Source organism: Indicator indicator, chromosome 11, assembly GCF_027791375.1.
Source record: "Indicator indicator isolate 239-I01 chromosome 11, UM_Iind_1.1, whole genome shotgun sequence".
Lineage (NCBI taxonomy): Eukaryota > Metazoa > Chordata > Aves > Piciformes > Indicatoridae > Indicator > Indicator indicator.
Window position 1 is genome coordinate 23487069 of NC_072020.1, and position 18889 is coordinate 23505957.

Below are 18889 nucleotides of genomic sequence, written 5' to 3' on the forward strand. Positions count from 1 at the left end.
CAAAAAAATGACCAGGGAGACGCCAAATCGCCTCCAGCCACCCCTATGTAAGGCCCCAGTAAGCTTCCCCTTCCCCAGCTCATCCCACAGTTTGAGCACAAAGCCAAGAGTCGCCCCTCGGCCGCCTCCAGCACCTGTGGATGTGGCCCTGGAGCAGTTGAGCCCACAGCGGGAGCGCCCGGGCCGGTGTCCTGGGCCTGGGCACGGCAGCAGACAGCTCTCAGCAGCCTGGCCACCCTCTGCCGCCTGGGGGATGGGTGAAGCCTCGCCGACCTGCGTAACAATAGACTAGAAGAAAGGGGTGCGACGCCAACACCCCCTACCTCAGTCGAGCACCGCCAGGAGGCCGGGGTGAGGCACAGCCGCCGATATCCTCCGCCAATAGGCGCCACGCCCGGCGGGCAGAGCCGCTGCCAGCCCTCCCAGACCCTTCGCGCCTCCTCATTGCATAGTTTTACCTTTGCGCCCCGGAGCGGCCAATCAGCGGATGTAACGCGCGCCGCTCACCTGCTGCGGCCGCGCCCGCTCGCTGGCGGCCGGCTGGGGGCGGAGCGGAGCGGAGGCCTCCTGCTAAGCGGTTCGGCGGCGGCGGTGGTGTTAACAGCGGTGTCGCGATGGTGTGCGGGGGCTTCGCCTGCTCCAAGAATTGCCTCTGCGCCCTCAACTTGCTGTACACGGTGCGTGGCTGCTTCGCTAAGGGGAGGTGGGGGTGGGGGTAGGGGTAGGGGTCTGGGCTGCTCTTTTTTGGTATTCCTCGATCTGCGGGGTCCGCCGCCAGATGAGGAGGGGAGGTTGCGGGTCTCGCTCCGGCCTGAGGCGGCCTTCTCTTGGCAGGCTGCTGTTTGAGGGGCCGGGGAATTAGGAGCTGGGTCTGCCGCTCTGTCGTGGCCTGCGCCTGGGTAGGGAAGGTGGCACCGGTGAGGCTAAGCTTTGTCACCGCGGGGACGTGGCTCCCTAGGATCAAAATCCTGGGCGGTTCGTCAGAAGGCGGCACGGCGAACGCTTCTCGCCCTGGGGGATACGGACAGATGTCTTCTCTCCTGTGTCCCCGCCGTCGGGCTGGGGAGGGGCAGTGGTGGGAGTAGACTTGGCCCGCAGGTGCCCTTTTTGCGTGTCTGGAAAGGTCGCAGCCCCAGCCCACGCGTGAATGAGGAAGGGTTTATTTTGTTATTCCTCAACCAAGGAGCAGCGCCAGAATAAGAGCGGTTCAGACAGACAAGTACCGTGTCAGTGTATTGGGTCCTACGAGACCCGAAGACCGCAGCACACAAGGAGAGTTGGGGGGAGGGGATGGGGGGGTGTGTGTGTGCTGGAGAGACCCTCAGAACCCCTGGAGAGCAGACTTCCCTGCTCTTCTCTGGGATGGACCAGCGAGTTAGGAAGTCTTGGTGCTTCAGGGTCGTGGGAACATGTGTGAGGTGGAGAAAAAAAAAAAGAGTGCCACACTGAAATAGCTGACTTGCTGTGGAGTCCAGGCAGGTGCATGCTTTTGTTTGAGCAAGTTGTAGGACCTACTGCCAACCCAGAACGATAAAATTGCCAATTGTGCCATAGCTGTGAGGTTTTCTTCACATTACCTATTTTGAAATGGCACAGAAATTGCAAGAAGCAGGCACATAGTGGCTTCCTCTCACAGCACTTCTGGAGAGATACTGTGTCCTCTGATGTTTTGTGTTAACAACCGTGGTAGGGGCTGTCTTTGGACAGACTGAAATTGGGGTCAGCCAGTGCTCGCAGGCAGTTGTATTAGTGCTTTTCTGAAAGCACTGCCTGCTCTCCACTGAAGGCAAGACAGGAGAACAAACAGGTCTAATGCGGGTTCATCAGAACAAACAGTTCTTCTAGCTGGAGGTTACTTGACCTGATGTTAATCACCAAAATGGAACATAAATGGTTGTAGAAGTGCCAGTGCTGAAGCCAGAGTTCACCGTTATTATGTTTTTTGTTGTATGAGCTGATCCTTGTTCCTGAATGGAAACTAATATAGGGGAGGCTGTGCTATGGGCTGTAGGGTAGCTGTTCCATCCTGCTTTCTCTTTTCAGTAAAGCAGAGGTTAATGCAGGGCTTCTGTTTGTTATTGTTGCTATTACTTCTTGAGTGAAGGAAGAGTAAGAGAAAAATGTATGTAACATAACGTGTGCAAAGCGTATTTTGATGTCGTGGACAGCAGGTGTTTTTGCTGAAGATGTCACTTGTGCTACAGCCACATATTAACAAGGTTTAAGGGGTCTGGTATGTCTTTAGGAGTATTTGGCCTCAGAGAGGGTGGGTTGATCTTTGGAACCTTTGTACTTCTGCTTATGATACCTGTACGATGCACCTATGACCTTAACCTTCCTCTGATGTCTCCTTGAGTAGAATTTACTTCGTGGGTGTCACTTTGCTATTTCATCTGACCTATACAGAGCATAGTTTTTGCTGAAGGGAAGGAATGATTTCTTTGAATTATACTAATTGGAATATCTAATTGTTACTGCTTGTGTTGCTTATTAGTTGTAGGCAAGTTATAAGACCAATGCTTTTAAATTCTGAGTTGCAGAAATAACATTAGATCAACTGATCTAGCCAAATGTGTGGGTTTCTCAGTTCCTTGATTGGACAGAAACCTGACAGTGCAAGACTTGGATTGCAGTAGCACAATGCATGACAGGCTTTTTTTTTTTTAACCCCAGCTGGAAAAAAAGGACATAAGAGGAAGAACTTAGTCATCATCTTTTAAAACAATGTTAATTTGCAATAATAATTGATGGGTAGGGTGTGAGAAGAGATGCAAGGTCAAATAAGTAACACCTCTTAAATGTTTTTCCAGCTAGCATTGATATGTCTATCACATGCGTGGAATGAATTAACTCTCAGAACTGTATTTTGGGGGTTACAGTTCATATCCAGTTTTTTGATTTTTTTTTTTTTTTAAACACTTCCAGGATAGGATATTGGAGATGGATATATGTGTGTGTGTGTGTATATATATATATTTTTTTAAATGCTGTCTTGTTTTTACTTTTTGCACTAGTATCCCAAGAATAATATATGTCCTGGCAGTAGTAAATCAGTTACTGGTTTAGCAGGTGGTACTTTGCTGAAGACTTTGGGTTCTTGTCTGGACTAAGTTAATGTCCTTGGGCCATGATTCTATTTTAAATTTGTTTTATGTGAGTAATTCTATCATCTGTGCTGAGTGTTGCTGACTCCAGTGTGCTTCCGTATGGGTATTGGATGAGTAGAGAAAAATAATTGAGGCTGTTGACTCAGTGTGTATATAGTGACGTGTATTGCTGAAATAAAATCTTACATGGAAGAACTGCTGGCGTACAAAACCTTTAAAATGCTGGGTTTGGATATCTGACCAATCTTGTCTTTATTTGTTCAATCATATTCACATTTCTCATTGAATGGCAAACCCATACAAACGGTTTAAATTCCTGTCTGCAGAATTCAACCTAATTCAAAGACGTGTATGTAATTCAAGGTTTCTAATGTTCCATGTATGAGAACCCTAGATGCTGTCTCCAGTAATATTTGCTCTCTTTAACCAGACAAGGATTTCCTCAGGTAGACAGTGTTCCTTGCAAGGAAGTCTTGAGTTGTGTTGAAGTGTAAACAGTTGATACCTTACTTCAAATCGGAAAGGAAAGGGAAATTCTGAAGTCCTAGCTAGTGATGAAAAAAGGAACTGGTAGCTGGACCACAAGATTAGATTTAAAAAAACCCAAACTCAGTCAGTTCATTTGGATGGTGTGTTCTGGTTTTGTCACCCAAGCAGCTACTCAGTTATTGCTGCAGCAGCAGACATGATCTGTTTGCTGCCAAAATGTAAATGCCAGTATGTAAACATTTTCCCTTTGTTTTGACAAGGAGGCTTTCAGTTTTTCTTACACCTAGAGTGGCTATCTGATTTAAAGTAAAAGCCCTGTGACAGAACCAGCACATTTATTGAGAAGCCCTTTGAATGCCCTGTAGTAGCCTTGTATCTTAAATCAGTAGTAGTGTTTTTTTCTGATGCTATTTTTGTGTTGAGTGAGATATGTGTGGAAGAAGGATCTCTGGGATCACCAAGCTTCTTGAAAATGTTTCAGAACTTCTTAATGAAAAAAACAAGGAAGCAAAAGCAAACATTTCAGTTGTTCCTGCTACACAGCAGAAAGCTTGCATTTCAAAAATCAAGGAGGATCAAATGGTTTAAATCTCAGCCATTTTAACATGAAAGAAGCTTGTAACATGGTCAAAACCGACCTGATCCTAAGTATCAGCTAATACCATGAAGAACTCTGAACTAGGCTGTCATACTGAAAGAACTGGCTGTCATGATAAGAGACAGGAATTCTGCCTCTCACTTACATTGCTTGTTCCACATCATGTGTCTCAAGGCTGTTCAGTAACCAGACTATGGATTGCTTCTCATTTAAATAACTCGCCTAAAGGTGGAAGATTCTGATTTCTGTTAGAAGCCCTTTGGAGATGCCCAGAGCTTTACTTGCTGTAAATGTAATACATTTAATGTAATGCCCTTTGCTTTCAAAGCTGAAGTAGTACTGTAAGGAGATGAAAGCTAATTGCAGGTTGGCTAGCTTGCAGCTGTGATGGAAATCAATTCAGCTTAGTCTTACCTTGCTAAAGATGCAGCACTATGTACAGCCTATTGCTTAAGGTGATGTTTTCAGATAAGTGCAGGCAACCAAAAGAATTGTATTCTAGATTCTCTATGGCTGTGCAGAAAGGGTTGGCCAAGTTGAAAGGAAGGTAAAAATCTCTATTTTCAAAATATATCCCATTTAAGGCCCCTTAAAGTGGAGTATGAACTTCGTGTGTGTGCCCTCTCTGGTTGTAGTTCCTGTTCCATATCCAGCCTGACAGCCATTCTGTATGTCCTTTGCTGGTACTGCTGTAAATGCCATATAGTCTCTACCCAGGAATGGTGTGGCTGTATTTTTTGACATTTAAGTTCTGAAATGCAGTTCTAACTCCTTTTTCAGCTGAGGCTGCAGGAAAACAGTGGGAACACTAAGTTCTGCATATGACTTCCTTCCTAGTGAGCAGTCCAAGCTAAATAAAATGCTGAAAAGTTGCTAGTTAGTCAAAACAGCTGATTTGCTTGTGGCTTGCTGTTGAATGAAGGAGGAGTTGGTTTTGATACCTGAGTTGTTTCTCAGTGGTGCTGTCTAGAAAAATCATTTGTTGGTACCTTGTTTTCATAATGTAGACTAGCATCATGTGGATCAGTTCACAAGGGTAAGTGTGAAGAGAGATATGTTTCTCCAGTACAGGAGTGAGGAAAACGAGCAGCTATATGCACAGGAGAACTTGGATTTAAAGGGTAGAACAAACTATAAGGTTGATTGGACTTTGTGTCTTTGCTGTTTTGGTATTGTTGTTGCTTTTGTTTGTTGTTATTTTTGTAGGAGAAGTAGTGTTTATGCAGCAGTGAACTCCCAACTACAGTAAAGGCTAGTGCTTTAATCATTTTAATAAGTTAACTGGAGAGCAGGACAAACAAGCTTGTGATGACTTTACCTCTGTGACAAAGAAATTTTCTTTATCTAGAAATTATTATTTCTGAAACATCACTCTGATTTTCAGACATGTGTAAAAAAAAAAAAAATATATATATATATATGTAATGGGAGTCAATTAAAGTGAAATCTGATGCATTCCACTGATCTTGAATTTACAGTTCCTAAAATGTTTTCTCTAGAGGTGCTGATATTGGGAATAACATTTTGTCTATTGGTAGTATGCTTGATTTTTTGTTGTTGTGGGGGTTTTGTTGTTGTTGTTTTGGTGTGTTTGGAGTTTTTTAGGTGATTTGGGTGGGTGGGTTGGCTGTCTGGTGTTTGTTTTTGTTGGGTTTTTTTGGTTCTGTAGAGAAAGCACTTGAATCTCATAGTGAGAATGAGTGATCTTCACTTAGGAACTGTGCTACCCATATGCTTGTTCCAGGGAAGCATTTACTTAATTTCAAGTTGATTATTTTATATAGTGGATTATGCTAAGCATGTGTGCCTTTTAAATAAGGTTGCTTGGGTTTGTGTTGATGGAGAAGGCAGTATTTAGTCTGTGAGGATATTAAATTGACAATGCTAGCTGTCCTGTCTGTATCTTCCCATGCACACATATCCCATGTCTCTGTGTTGCTTTTCAGTGGACAGTGCTTGGACAGTGTATGCTTGTAGTATCTCTCTGTAAGGCAAATAGCTCCAGATTGAAATTGTAATAAATTCTTTTATGCTTAATGCCTTTTGGCCTTCTATATCAACATGCATTAAGTGAAGAGAACCTTTTAAATCACTTCTCAGAACAAAGCTTGTACTTCTTTTTTGATGTTCAAGTACTCCTCAAAACTGTTCATTGCTTGTAAGAAGGTGTTTTGTTGATACGGGGTTGAGGAGCTGGTGGTATTCTCAATTTAATGAGCTAAGTGGTACAGAAGAGTCCTTGCTTAGTGCTAAATGTGTCCCTTATTGGTTTATGGTGTGAAGAGTAGCAAAATTTCCATGGTGGAAGAGCTGGCTGTGGTATATTCAAGTAGAGGTTGGAAGGGACTTCAGGGGCTCACTTGGCCAGGTTCCTGCTCAGAGCAGGATTTGCTAGCTGTGGCTTTGTCTGCTGAGCCTTGAAAACCTCTGAGAAGAAAGACTGTCATTTCTCTTGAATACAGTACTAAACCACCTTGCAAATATTTTATCTAACGTGCATGCTGAACCTCCCAAGCCATTATGTGTTGTTGCCTCTTGTTTTGTGGTTGGTTAACAATGACAAGTGTTTGCCTCCCTTGTTGTAAGGCACCCTCAGCTTTGGTTGCTGTTAGATTATCCATACATTGCCTCTTTGTTAAACAAAACAAACTCACCTCCCATCACCTGCTTCTCAAAGCTTCTTCAAAGCTCCAGGCCATGTTTTTGATTCTTTCCAGGTTCTCAAATTCCTTTTCAACCTGAGGGACTTGAAATAGGACACAGTATTTGAGCTACAGTCTCACCAGCATTGAGTTTCATGTGATTGCTCTCCTCTTGGCTTTTCCTGTTTGCAATGAGAGCAATCTCTTGGCTTCTATTCAACTTGACAACCAGTGTGATCCCCAGGTGTGTCTTGGTAAGACTGTTGTTCAGCCGGTCTGTTCACAGACTCCACTGTAGCACCCCAGGTGCAGAATTTTGCGCTTTTTCTGTTGGCTTATTCCTCAAGTTTATCAAAGTCCATTTGAGTTGAATCTCTATTTAGATAGTCAGTTGCTCTTCCTTGTGTGCTATCATCCACAAACTTTCTGAGAATTCATCCTATCTTATCACCCAAGTTGTTGATGAAGATACTGTATATTAGTGGCCCCAGTATCAGCCTTTGAGGTGCTTCTTTCTGCTCCCAGATGGATGCTGAGCCATTGATAGCTACCCTTTAAGATCAACACTCAGCCAGCTGTCATTCAGTCAGACAGACCAATTCTCCAACTCGTGCCTTCTCAGCTTACTAATGAGACTGTTGTGGGGAAACCAGATCAGTCCTAATCACTTCAAAGTGGACTGTGATTTCATGTATTTCTGGTAGATTGATCAAGCAGATATTTGAAGTGTTGGTAACCAAGGCTGCCTTTATGTAAGTAAACTCATGGAGGTAAAATGGAGTTTCACGCGGACTTCAGTCTTCCAAGGATGATGCTGTTTGCTTTGGGGGAGTTCTGGTGCTGTGAAATGTGGTTTCAGTAAAACAAAATGTGACATTCAGAAGCTCTGTAGAAAGTCCTTTCTCGTTTGTACAACAGAAATAGATTACTTTTTGATAAGTAAGTAAAGTGTTTAAGTTTAGAATATACATATTACTCATTGGAAAGTCGTTAGGGTCACTAAATTTATTTCAAGTACATTTTGTTATGAAGTTGTAGCAACCTTGCTTTTAGAAATCCCGGATCCAAATGCTTGTGTTTCAAAACACTGGAATAAGCTCAGTTGAGTAGTCACGTCTGGTGTCTAACTCTATGAGCTTTGTATTGTTTTATAGGTCTGTTTTTTTGCTCCCTCTCCCCCTTTCCCCCCCATAGTTTAGAATCATCGCATCTTGGCCCTGTGTTTTTGTTTTAAATAAACATAGTGATTAAGGACTTTTGTTTAAGAGAAACAAAGACAAATATGGATTAATCCTACAACTTCACTGGTATTGAACAATTCCTTTTGACTGTTACAGTCTGGTGTCACTTCATGTGGTAAGAGAGGTGTAGGTATGACAAATATCTTCCTTTCCTCTTGCAGACTATAAATTTCTTGTATAGATTACTGGCCCTTGGTAAAAATGCTTTTTGAGATGTGTGCCAGTGTGAACATACCAAAAAAGCAAGCCCACACACTTTTTTTTGATCTAGATGAGCATCACTAACTTGTTTTACTTGCTTTCTTGATGTTGTCTTAGATTTCCATGTTTCAGGCAGCCTTCTAGAAAATAGTTACACCAAAAAAAACCATACAGATGTACTTGGTGTTAAAACCAACAAAAATGTCATGATGTAGGGCAAATAGACTGAAATGCTAAGTTGGAAATTTCATCTACCTGTCCTTCTCTTCTGGAAGAGCATTAAAAGGTCATGAGATATGTCTTGTTTGAGTGGAAGCTGGTGAGCAAGTGTAGCTGCTTGCTCTGTATTTGTTGTCAAATAAAGCCAAGTAGACTGGACCAAGTGCTTACTCTTTTATTTGTTGGAGTGTTTTGTTTGTTTGTTTATTAATAATGATACAACTTCTGGGTATGTTTTGGTGAGGTCAGGGTTTTGGTAAGTTAAAACTTGGAGGTTGAATTGGTGTTAATTTAACACAGAATGGTTGATATGTTACCTGTAGGCCTGATTCAGACTAGGGTGTTAGGTATTGTGTACTGGACATCTGACTTGGCTTTGACTGCTGCTTCCCTCTTGCTGTACTGCATTACAGGTTTCTCTGCAGCTTTTCATGCTGGAATTTTTTTTGTTGTGTTTTTGGTATGGAAACAGGAAAGGCTGGAGCTTCCTGCCCCTGTAAACAATAAATTCCAGGGACAGATTCTGCCTGCCTTCCCTGAATATCATCTTTAAAAGGAAGGAAACAGCGTAAGAGTGTTTTGGGTATTGAAATAGCTCCATGGTGAAGTCAATCCTACTTTCTTGAAGAAACGTGCAGCAGAGACAGGGCACATTTTTATTATTTTACTACATGAAATCCTCAAGAAACAGATCTAAAAATATTTTTATGTGACCTTGTTAACTGTTGGTTTACATTGTCAGCTATGTAGGAGCTTCTCTAATGATTTCTTACTATTGTATTCCTCATTACAGTAAGCTTTTAGCAAAGGGCGTTTTTTAACCCGTTCAGAGCTGTGGAGCTATATATCCTATTTTCGTTAAATACACTGTCTCTGTTTCATAAAACATCTGGAAATTTCATTCTTTTTCCATTCTGTGAATTAAGGGCAATGATTAAGTTGTCAATTCTGTTATACTCTACATTTCAGTATCTCTGGTCATCACAGAGAATGCAACACAGCTTGACTTGTAGGTAGATTCAGTTGTAACAGCTGCACATTAACAGGGTTGAAGAATATGTGTGCCTGAAAACATCTGGAAATGAAGTTACCTCTGCAGTGAAAGGGAGGATTGGTTTGTTTAGCGTTGTGCTTCTCTTTACATTGGGAAGAAAAATTGTACCTTGCTAATAACTTTAAATAATGTATATGTGTGGGGATTTAGCAAATTCTTTTAATATGCAGCCTAACTTTTTTCTCTTCCCTCCAGCTGGTCAGCCTGCTGCTGATTGGAATTGCAGCATGGGGAATCGGTTTTGGCCTCATCTCTAGTTTCAGAGTTGTTGGAGTGGTCATCGCAGTAGGAATCTTCCTCTTCGTTATTGCCTTAGTCGGATTGATTGGTGCAGTGAAACATCATCAAGTATTGCTGTTCTTTGTATCCTTCTGATGTATTACATGGATTGCAGTTTGCTTCAAGCCATGTAAACAACCTGCTCTGTCAGCTGATAGTAATGTGGGAGGTGCTTCAGAAAAATTACAGAAATTCACAGTCTTATTTTGGTCAAGTGCAGTCTAAATTAAGCTTCCTTTCTGTTTAACTTTTATTCCAGCTTCCTTTTTCTGAAGACAGAAGTATTCTCATCTCTTCTTTCTAACAATCAAAATACTTTAATTTTTTTTGAGAGCTTTTTATGGTGGGTCACTGTATCATAGGTTCCTCTTACTGTGTGCTCAACCCTGTACCAAGCTAGAGTATGCGAACTATTAATGTTTAACAGGAGGGAAAGCTGATACTTCCAGATACCAAGCTGGCTGTAGCTGGAAAGGGAATGCAGTGTGGGTAATACAGGCTGTCAGGAAGCACTTTCTTTTCATACCTAATCTTTACTTGGGAACTCAGACAAGGAAAGAGCACAGACCTTCTCAGTGTGCTCTGCTGCCCCATTATGCTTGCTGACACTGTGTAAGCAGTCTGTGGTGCTATCTTACCTAACAAAATTGGTCTGTATGGAGGAGAAAAGAGAATCATCAGATAAAATTCCTATTTTTCTCTTTGGGGTCCTTGAATAAGTGGTGACTTCCACTTTACAAACACTTTAATTGTATAAGATAAATACCTGCCTCTGAACACAGAAGCCAAGTTCTGAGGTCAGTGACCAACACCAAAAGTGTTTGAGGCTGTGTTCCAGGAGCAATTTTTTTTTTTTTTTCCAATCTGGGCTAACATTTTCATTAGTAATTAATTACAGGACTGTGTCTTTGCAGGAAAAAAAATATTCAGAATATGCAATACTGAGAAAATTATTTTACTTATTGCTTTATTTATGGGCAGTATCTTGGAATGACAACATGAGTCCCTGAAGCTGGAAAAGGTGGCTGTGGGTTTTTCTCTCTCAAAGCTCCTTTTATTAACTTTTTTGCTCATGTTGTCTTGCTATGCAAGAAACACCTAGCCCAGAAATACCAGCTATGTATAGTAGTAGCCAAAAAGAGATAATATATGGTGATTTAGTTCTGGAGACATTATTTAGGTCATCTTTTCCACATGCAGTCAGAAAGTACTTCTACAGTTTTAAAGAATTTATTGTTACCCAATGAACTAAGGAATACCATTAGGCATGTATGTTATAAAAGCAAAATTAATGTCACTGTGTATCCTTAATTACCATTTTTAGTACATGATTATTCTTTTGCTAGTCTTTATTGTCCAGTTTTCTGTCTCCTGTGCCTGTTTGGCACTAAACAAGGAACAGCAGGTAAGAAATTTCCTGATTTCTTAGATAATCTATTTTATAATGGTATAAACTTAGAGTACACATGCACTTATTTTCATATATATGAAAGTGTGTACCATGTGAAGCATTTACACAGTCTTCCACAAAATGGGGAGAGCATATTTTAAGAAAGTCAACATTATCCTTTTAAATAAGGACCTGACCTTAGGCAGCGTTTGGTTGTGTTAGAAAGATACACATCTACCTTCTAAAATTACTTTCAGCTGTCTGTTTTGGTGTTGTTTCTGCCTCCTGTGTAGGTTTCAGGTTACAAATGTAGCAGAATATTATCTTGACTATATCATGTGCTCAGCAATTTCAGATAAGCTGGTGAAATCTTACAGTAATCATAATGTAAAGGCGATAAAGCCACTGACTTGTTCTTGCATAATGGAAAAGGTCACCACTACATTTGGAACAGAGGTAACCCTTAAACTGTGAAAGTAAAATCAGTTTCCATGGGGTATGAAGAATAAGAATCCAGCAAGGGTACAGGGACTAAATAATCACCTTCCTGCTTTGAACTGCACTTTAAAGTGTCAGCAGTCACAGTTAGACCAGTTGCGTGTCCCATTTACCAGTAGCCTTAATGGGTTTAGGAAAAAGACAGGAAGGAAATGAATTTTAACTGTGAATGTGATGCTGGTAGGAGCTGCTGTTCCTTTAGCTACACACACTGTTGGAACATTTAAGTCATACTTTAATATATTACCCTGTTGGACTTCAGGATCTGAAGGTTTTAGTTAGGAAATTATCAGCTTGGCTTAGTGCATTGGTTTCCAATAAAATGCAAAGCTGTTCAATTAATATGATGTCTATTTGCTTATTCCTTCTAGAGTCAACTTCTAGAGGTGGGATGGAATAACACTAACAGCGCAAGAACGGATATTGAGAGAAACCTGAATTGTTGTGGATTCAGAGCTTTTAATCCAAATGAAACCTGCTCCTCTGTAAGTTCTTCAGGCATGGGTTTGTTCAGATATGTACAACTCTTATCTACAACTACCTAAAGGGAGGTTGGAGGGAGGAGGGGAGCCAGCCTCTTCTGCTTGATGACAAGCAACAGGACTAGGTTACAAGCTGCACCAGGGGAGGTTTAGGCTGGATATTAGGAAATAATTCTTCACTGAAATGGTTCTCAAACATTGGAATGGTCTGCTCAGAGCAGTGGTGGAGTCACCATCCTTGGGAGTGTTCAAGCAGTATGTGGACCCAGTGCTTAGGGACATGGTTTAGTGTCAGCCCTTCAGTGCTGGGTCAAGGCTTGGACTGGATCATCTTTGATGTCTCTTCCAACCAGATGTATTCTGTGAACTGTTTTCATAGGTGCAGAAAGCAGAGATTTTTTTGAAAAGTGTGAGGTAGTTGTTACAGTGATACTAAGCTCTTTAGATAACTTACTGGATGTGTAATCACACATCACCTTGCAAAGGTTGTACTCTGTTGTTGTTTATATACTTTTTTTTTTTTTTTAATCTTGTAAAGATGCTAAAGTTTTCTCCATGGCTGGCAGTCTTTTGTAGAGCTAACTAGATTTTTTTTTTTTTTAAAATCAAAGAAGTGTCTGAGTGAAATTCTCTGTATCTGCTGCAGGATTGTTTTAGAAGTCACCAGTGTCAACCATGTGCACCAATAATAGAAGAATATTCTGGGATGGTGCTGAGATTTGTTGGAGGCATAGGACTCTTCTTCAGTTTCACAGAGGTGAGTAAGAGGTTAGAGAACTGAGTGCTTTTTTTCCCCTCTTCTAAGGCTTGATTTTGTGAAACTATTAATTTTAGGGTATTTATTACAGGAACTCTCAGTACTATCTTAGAAGTCAAATAATGAGGTCAAATTTTCTCAAGCTATCAGCTTGCTTAAGTCTGGCAGAAGGAGAACTTGTCTTTACTGTGGGAGTTGGTGCAACTTTGTTGTTTAGGCTACAAACCACAACCAGATACCACAAGAAAACGTGGTGCTGTAAACTTTTAAGCTTTGCAGGAACCTAGCTATTCTTCGTCCCCCCAAGTCTGGGGTTTGGGCATTTTTTTTTTTTTGTGCTTCCCGTAGTGTAAAGATACATAGTTTCATGATGAGTGAGCTGTATTTAAACATCAGGTTAGAAAGATCTTTGTGCTTTAGTATCCAGATGATACATACACTTGTTTTATTGATCAGTAGATAAAAATCCTCAGAGCAGGTCTCTCTTAACACCACAGCGGGGCATGTGAAAATACTCCTGTTGCTTAGTGCAGTTTTTAAGAAGGTTTGTAGGTATTACAGCAACGGAAGGGATACAGCAGCTTAAACAGGATCACTCTGACATCTGCCCTCAATTTCTTTACTAAAAATGTGAAGCTGCTGGAGGGAGAGAAGGAGGTGGTTGGAAGGAATGACAGAATTTGAAAGTATACTAGAAAAATAGCCTTAGAGTTAAATGGTAAGTGTAAAATGAAATAATTTGGAGGATTTTGTTTATCACTACACTAAAATCAGGTGCTTGAATATTTATCATTTGGGGAGGGGAAAGAATAATTCAATGCTAGGCATGGCTATAAAAATATTTTACATTGAAGACAGAAGTTTGGCCCTTTTTTTTGTGTTTTGTTTTGTGTTATGTGCTTTCCCTTCCCTCTGGTGCTAGGTATGAATTCTTTTCTGAGAGGGTTCTATTTTCTAATTGAGAGAGCTGGTGGGTGGTTGAGCAATTTTAGCAATAGTAAAATGCCCTAAGCTTAGGTACTGGATATTCATTGTCAGGATTTTATGTCTAAAACTGTTGGAAGATGCAGTGGAAGCTCTCTGAGTAATAATATCTTTGGGTTTTGTTTTCAGATTCTGGGAGTGTGGCTGACATACAGATACAGGAACCAAAAGGATCCTCGTGCAAACCCCAGTGCATTTCTTTGATAAGTTTAGAAAGGACTGAATCTTCTCTCTGCACCCTCTACTTCAAAATACTGGTTCTTCATAGTTGTGAAATCCATGTTACAGTAAGATACCAGTATACCCAAAAGAAAACTTAAATTTCCCAGAGCAATCTGTACTTTCTTTATTTAATATCCCAATTCTTTTCCTCCAAGAATCCGTCTTGAAGTAGACTGGTGCATTCAGTAGCTGGGCAGTCAGACTTTGCCTCTGAGCTGGTTGAATAACTCTGCTAAGACTTTGGTAATCAGTGTGATGAACTCTATACAGTGAGGTTTATAAGCACTATTGGCTTCTCAAAAAAACCCAAAACCCAAAAGTATTTCCTGCTGTATCCATTGATTACAGAAATTCCCAAGATTGCTCATTAAAATGCTGAAAACACACAATGGATGGTTGGACTGTATGATTCGATTAGGCTTTAGGATGAACTCCAGCCAACTTTTTGTCTCTGTAATGGTTTCCCACTTTCCTGTTAAGGTAAAAACTTAGTGCACATAAGTATATGTAAAGGACTACTGTAGTCTTCACCCCTCTCCTTCTCTGTTTGTTTTGGCTTTCTGGTAGCTTTAGAGTTTTGCTAGAGAATGAAAATAATTCTTTACTTCTAAATGAATATCTTCACTATGAGAACAATGAATGAAGAAAACCAGGAGAATGTAATCTGCAGCTGATTAACTTGAAACTTTTTTTCTTTGACTAAGTGAATGAAGTTTGGTATTTGCACAACGTCAGAATCAGTAGTGTTTTGTCATCTTTAATATAAGAAACTTGATGTCTGGGAAATTGTTGTACAGCTAATTTTTCAGATGGTGTAAAATCATTGTTATAATAACTTGGCAGTGTGTATTCTTCTGTCATGCAGTTCATGAAAGATAAAATGATGTGTAAAAAAAAAAAAAAAAGTTATGGTTTCCAGTAGTTTGTTTAGTTTTTGTTTGTTTGCTTGCTTTTAAAGGAAAAGGATTAAAGTTACAATGGTACATTATCCATGTAGTAAGTATTGTCTGAGGTGAAGGAAAGCATAGTCCCTCTCCCAGCTTGTAATAAAATTGATGCATCAGGTTGGAACATCAGATATCTAAACCACTCAAGGTACATAATGCTACATTTGGTTCTAATCACACTGAACTACAGACCTGCCCTGCACATTTTCTTCATTCGCTTGCTTCTGATAGGCAGCTGCTGTGGCCTGAATGCCAGCTCTTCAGGAGGAAAAAGAGAAGAGTATTAATGCCATCTGCCAAGGAGTGCAGCAGCTGAGCAAGGATGAAAAAAAGACAGGGCAGACAGAAGTGGGTTCTCACACAATCTTCCTTTACTAGGGAGATGTCTCCTTCCTCCTGCAAAGGAAGCAAAAAGTTGAAATACACACCCACTTTCAGACTTCCATTCGCCCAGTGCTCCTAAAGAGGGAATTCTTTCGAGGTTTTAAACACTTCAATCTGACCACAGAGGGACTTCAAGAACTTGCTAAGGACGGCTTCTCTCCAGGTGTAGCTGACTCTTCAGCATCTGCTGTCAGCGCCATCTCCTGGTGTTTGGTCTATGAATTGCTGCTGGTCTGTTGAGAAGTGTTGATGTCTGCTTCAAGCATGTACTTGTACATTCAGTGTAAGAGCCCACTCGTGTGCTGAAACGTTTTGAGAGCCTTCAGGCTATTACTGAAGTATAAAGTAAATGTATGCAGGTTTTTTCCACCCCCCCCCAAGTGCAGTCCTGTGTAAGCAACTAACCAGCCATTGTCAAGAGGACAGTGCTCATCTCCTGGCTGTCTCTAGAAACAGTAGATTTTCCTATTCTAGATGGGTTCCATATTTTGTACATTACTGTAACGAATTAAAGGAGGGCTTTTATGGAGAGGGTGTGTGAAGCTTATAATAATACCACATTGCTGCTTCAATTTGGACTTTTTTTTTTTTTCCCCTAATTGTTCTTAGTGCTTAGTTTTGGGTAGATCTGATTTCATGAGTATAGTAGATAGTATTGGAGTGTAAATGTGCATCACTGAGAAAATACTGAAAATGTTACTGAGAAACTTGTGTCTCATAATGTGAATTTGTTTTAGTAGTCAAAAGACAGATCAGTGGATCATATGGTTTGATTAATTTTTTTTCTATCCTATTAATACTACTTTGTCTCTTCAAGACTGTGATTTAAAACAAACAAACAAAAAATGCCCAAGCCAAACAACACAAACCTTGAAACTCACATCAGAGGTGTGTATTCACTTTCAGAACCCAACTCTAAGAGGGGCAATAAACCACATTATTGCCTTGGTTTTGAGGGGAAGAGAGCAGCCTCTCTCAGGGCAGGTCTGTCTCACAGCTTAGTGTACCTGAAATGTGCTATTCTGAGGTGGGAGCATTTTTTACAAATATGCCTACTCTTTGTCTTTGAAGTTTTCTTTGTTGTCTTTCCTCTTGAGAAAATAATTTGGATCATATAAAGTTGGGATTTTTTGGATTGGTTTCTAGAGAGGCATTATAATTTTTATTTGGCTGCTTGAGAATGAGACTTAATTGTAACCGTTATTTTCTAGAGGTCGTTATATATGTAAATAGTATCAACATAATGTGATTTAACTTGGAGCATTCTTAATGTGTCATTAGATACCTTTTGACCTTTGTTATGCTGAAGTACTTTCTTAGTCTGTTATGCTGAAAAATGTAGAAATCTGTCTTGACTTCCTTCAAGACCCCTATGCTTTGATCCCATACAAATAATTGGTTCTAAAATAAAATTGTTCTGCATCTGTACAAGAAAGTGAATTCAGATCTTAACTAGCATGCTAGTACTACTCTACAGCCTCTACCTCCTTTCATATGAAAATAAGTATTAAAAAAAAAAAAAGCTTGCATAACTTGAATTGGTACCTGTGAAAATGTACCTTTAAAACCTGTAGCTGCTAATGGAATAGGAATGTGTTGGAATTATTAGCTTGCATTACTATTTCTAGACCTAGTTTAAAGGTTGTCTGAATGCTAATTGGTTTCTGGAAACCTCATCCTGTGCACTTCAAGCTACTGAGCATAGATACTTCTGAAATTATGTCCTAGTTGCTCTGGCATCCCTCTGGGCTGGCCCTCTGCTCAGTGGTGTAACTATTTACTTTTTGTGGCTGACAGCTGATTCTAGAAAAAAATTCTGTCTCTGTTGCATTCTTTTTTTTTTTCCTGTCTTCTAGATACTGCAGTTAAAATCATGCCTTGGTGAGCTGTGAAGGAATACTCAGCTCCATATCTGGGGCCATTTCCAGGTGCCATTTCAGATCTTCTGTTTGGTAGGGTTCACATAGCTTGCCAAAGATGTGTTATGTGCCATGCTTCCACTTTTGCTGAGAAATTGCTCCTCTTACCTGTCCTGTCCTCCCAAGCATATTCCTCTCTTGTGGTTCTCATAACAACCAGTACTGGTAGTAATGGCTGACATTGCCAAAAAGCTGAGAAGATATTGAAGGTATAGTCCTGGGAAAAGGTTTTTCTAACAGCTCAGCAGTGACATCAGTCAGATATTTGAGGGTGGAAGGTCTTTTTGGTTTAAGTATTAAGGTGTGTGGTGTGTACTCCCATGATATTTAGCTGCAGAGTTTTTGTTGTTCTGACTCATTGCTTTTGGGCTCATAAATTAGTGATCGCAAGCTGTAATAGTCATGAGTCCATCCCTGTACTCAGTACAGTATCACTGCTATTGATCATCTCAAGGCTTTACTGAAATCTGATGTAAACAAGAATCTTCTAAGGTTATATATTTTAAAAAGTGAAATGTAATTAAGGTGATTCTTGGGTCACTTCAGAATGCCACCAGTTTAAAAAAAGAAACAAACAACCCCTCTCCACACATAAAAAATCCTGTCCTCTAGGCTCAAGCACTTTTCTGTTAGAGCTTTGCACGTCTTGTTATCAAACTGTAAAGAAAGGGCTGATAACAACAGCTTCACATAGGCTGGTGCTACAAGTGCAGATAAAGCAGGCTGAGCGCTACAGAGCTTAGCTTAGCTGCTGAAACTGGAGATAAAAAGCTGCCTTCCTGTACTGGATTTGGCTGGGTAGAGTTAATTTTCTTCATAGTAGCTTGTGTGGTGCTGTGCTTTGGATTTGTGACCCAAAGAGTGTTGATAACACAGGCATGTTTTTGTTCTTGCTGATGCTTACACAGTCCAGGCCTTTCATGCTCCTCAGAGGACCTCACAAGCAATTAGGCTGGGGCTGCACAAGAAGTTGGGAGGGAACACAGCCGGGACAGCTGACCCCTCACTGCATGCCATGTGACATCACGCTCAGTGTATAAAGCTGGAGGAAGAAGGATGTGGGCAGGGGGGACATGGGTGTTTGGAATGATGGTGCTTTGTCTTCCCAAATAACTGTTAGATGTGACTGCTGCCCTGCTTTTCTGGAGGTGGCTGATGAGAAGTAGTGAATGGATCCCTTGTTTTGCTTTGCTTGCATGTGCAGCTTTTGCTTTATCTATTAAATTGTCTTTATATCAACCCATGGATTTTCTCATTCTTACCCTTCCCATTCTCTCTCCCATCCCTCTGAAGGGCATCAAGCAGTAGCTCAGCTGCTGGCCAGGGTTAACTCACAGCAGCCCATTTCCTTCTAAAATGCTGGGATGTAAAATTGGAAGCTGTGGTCTCAAGTAACACAGTAATTTTACTCTGATAGTGGTAGATAATAAAACCCAAAACACATCAATGTTTTGTATGTAAACACTTGAAATGGAT

General features: G+C 40.7%; 1 protein-coding gene across 1 annotated transcript; it reads left to right on the plus strand.

The window, feature by feature from the left end:
- The first annotated feature begins 586 nt into the window (after window positions 1-586).
- TSPAN13 (tetraspanin 13) lies at window positions 587-15059 on the plus strand. The gene is made up of 6 exons (XM_054384807.1): window positions 587-677; window positions 9747-9914; window positions 11155-11235; window positions 12090-12203; window positions 12847-12957; window positions 14071-15059. Exons 1-6 carry the CDS (start codon window positions 615-617, stop codon window positions 14143-14145), a joined length of 612 nt encoding a protein of 203 aa, XP_054240782.1. The 5' UTR covers window positions 587-614; the 3' UTR covers window positions 14146-15059.
- The last annotated feature ends 3830 nt before the right edge of the window (window positions 15060-18889 follow it).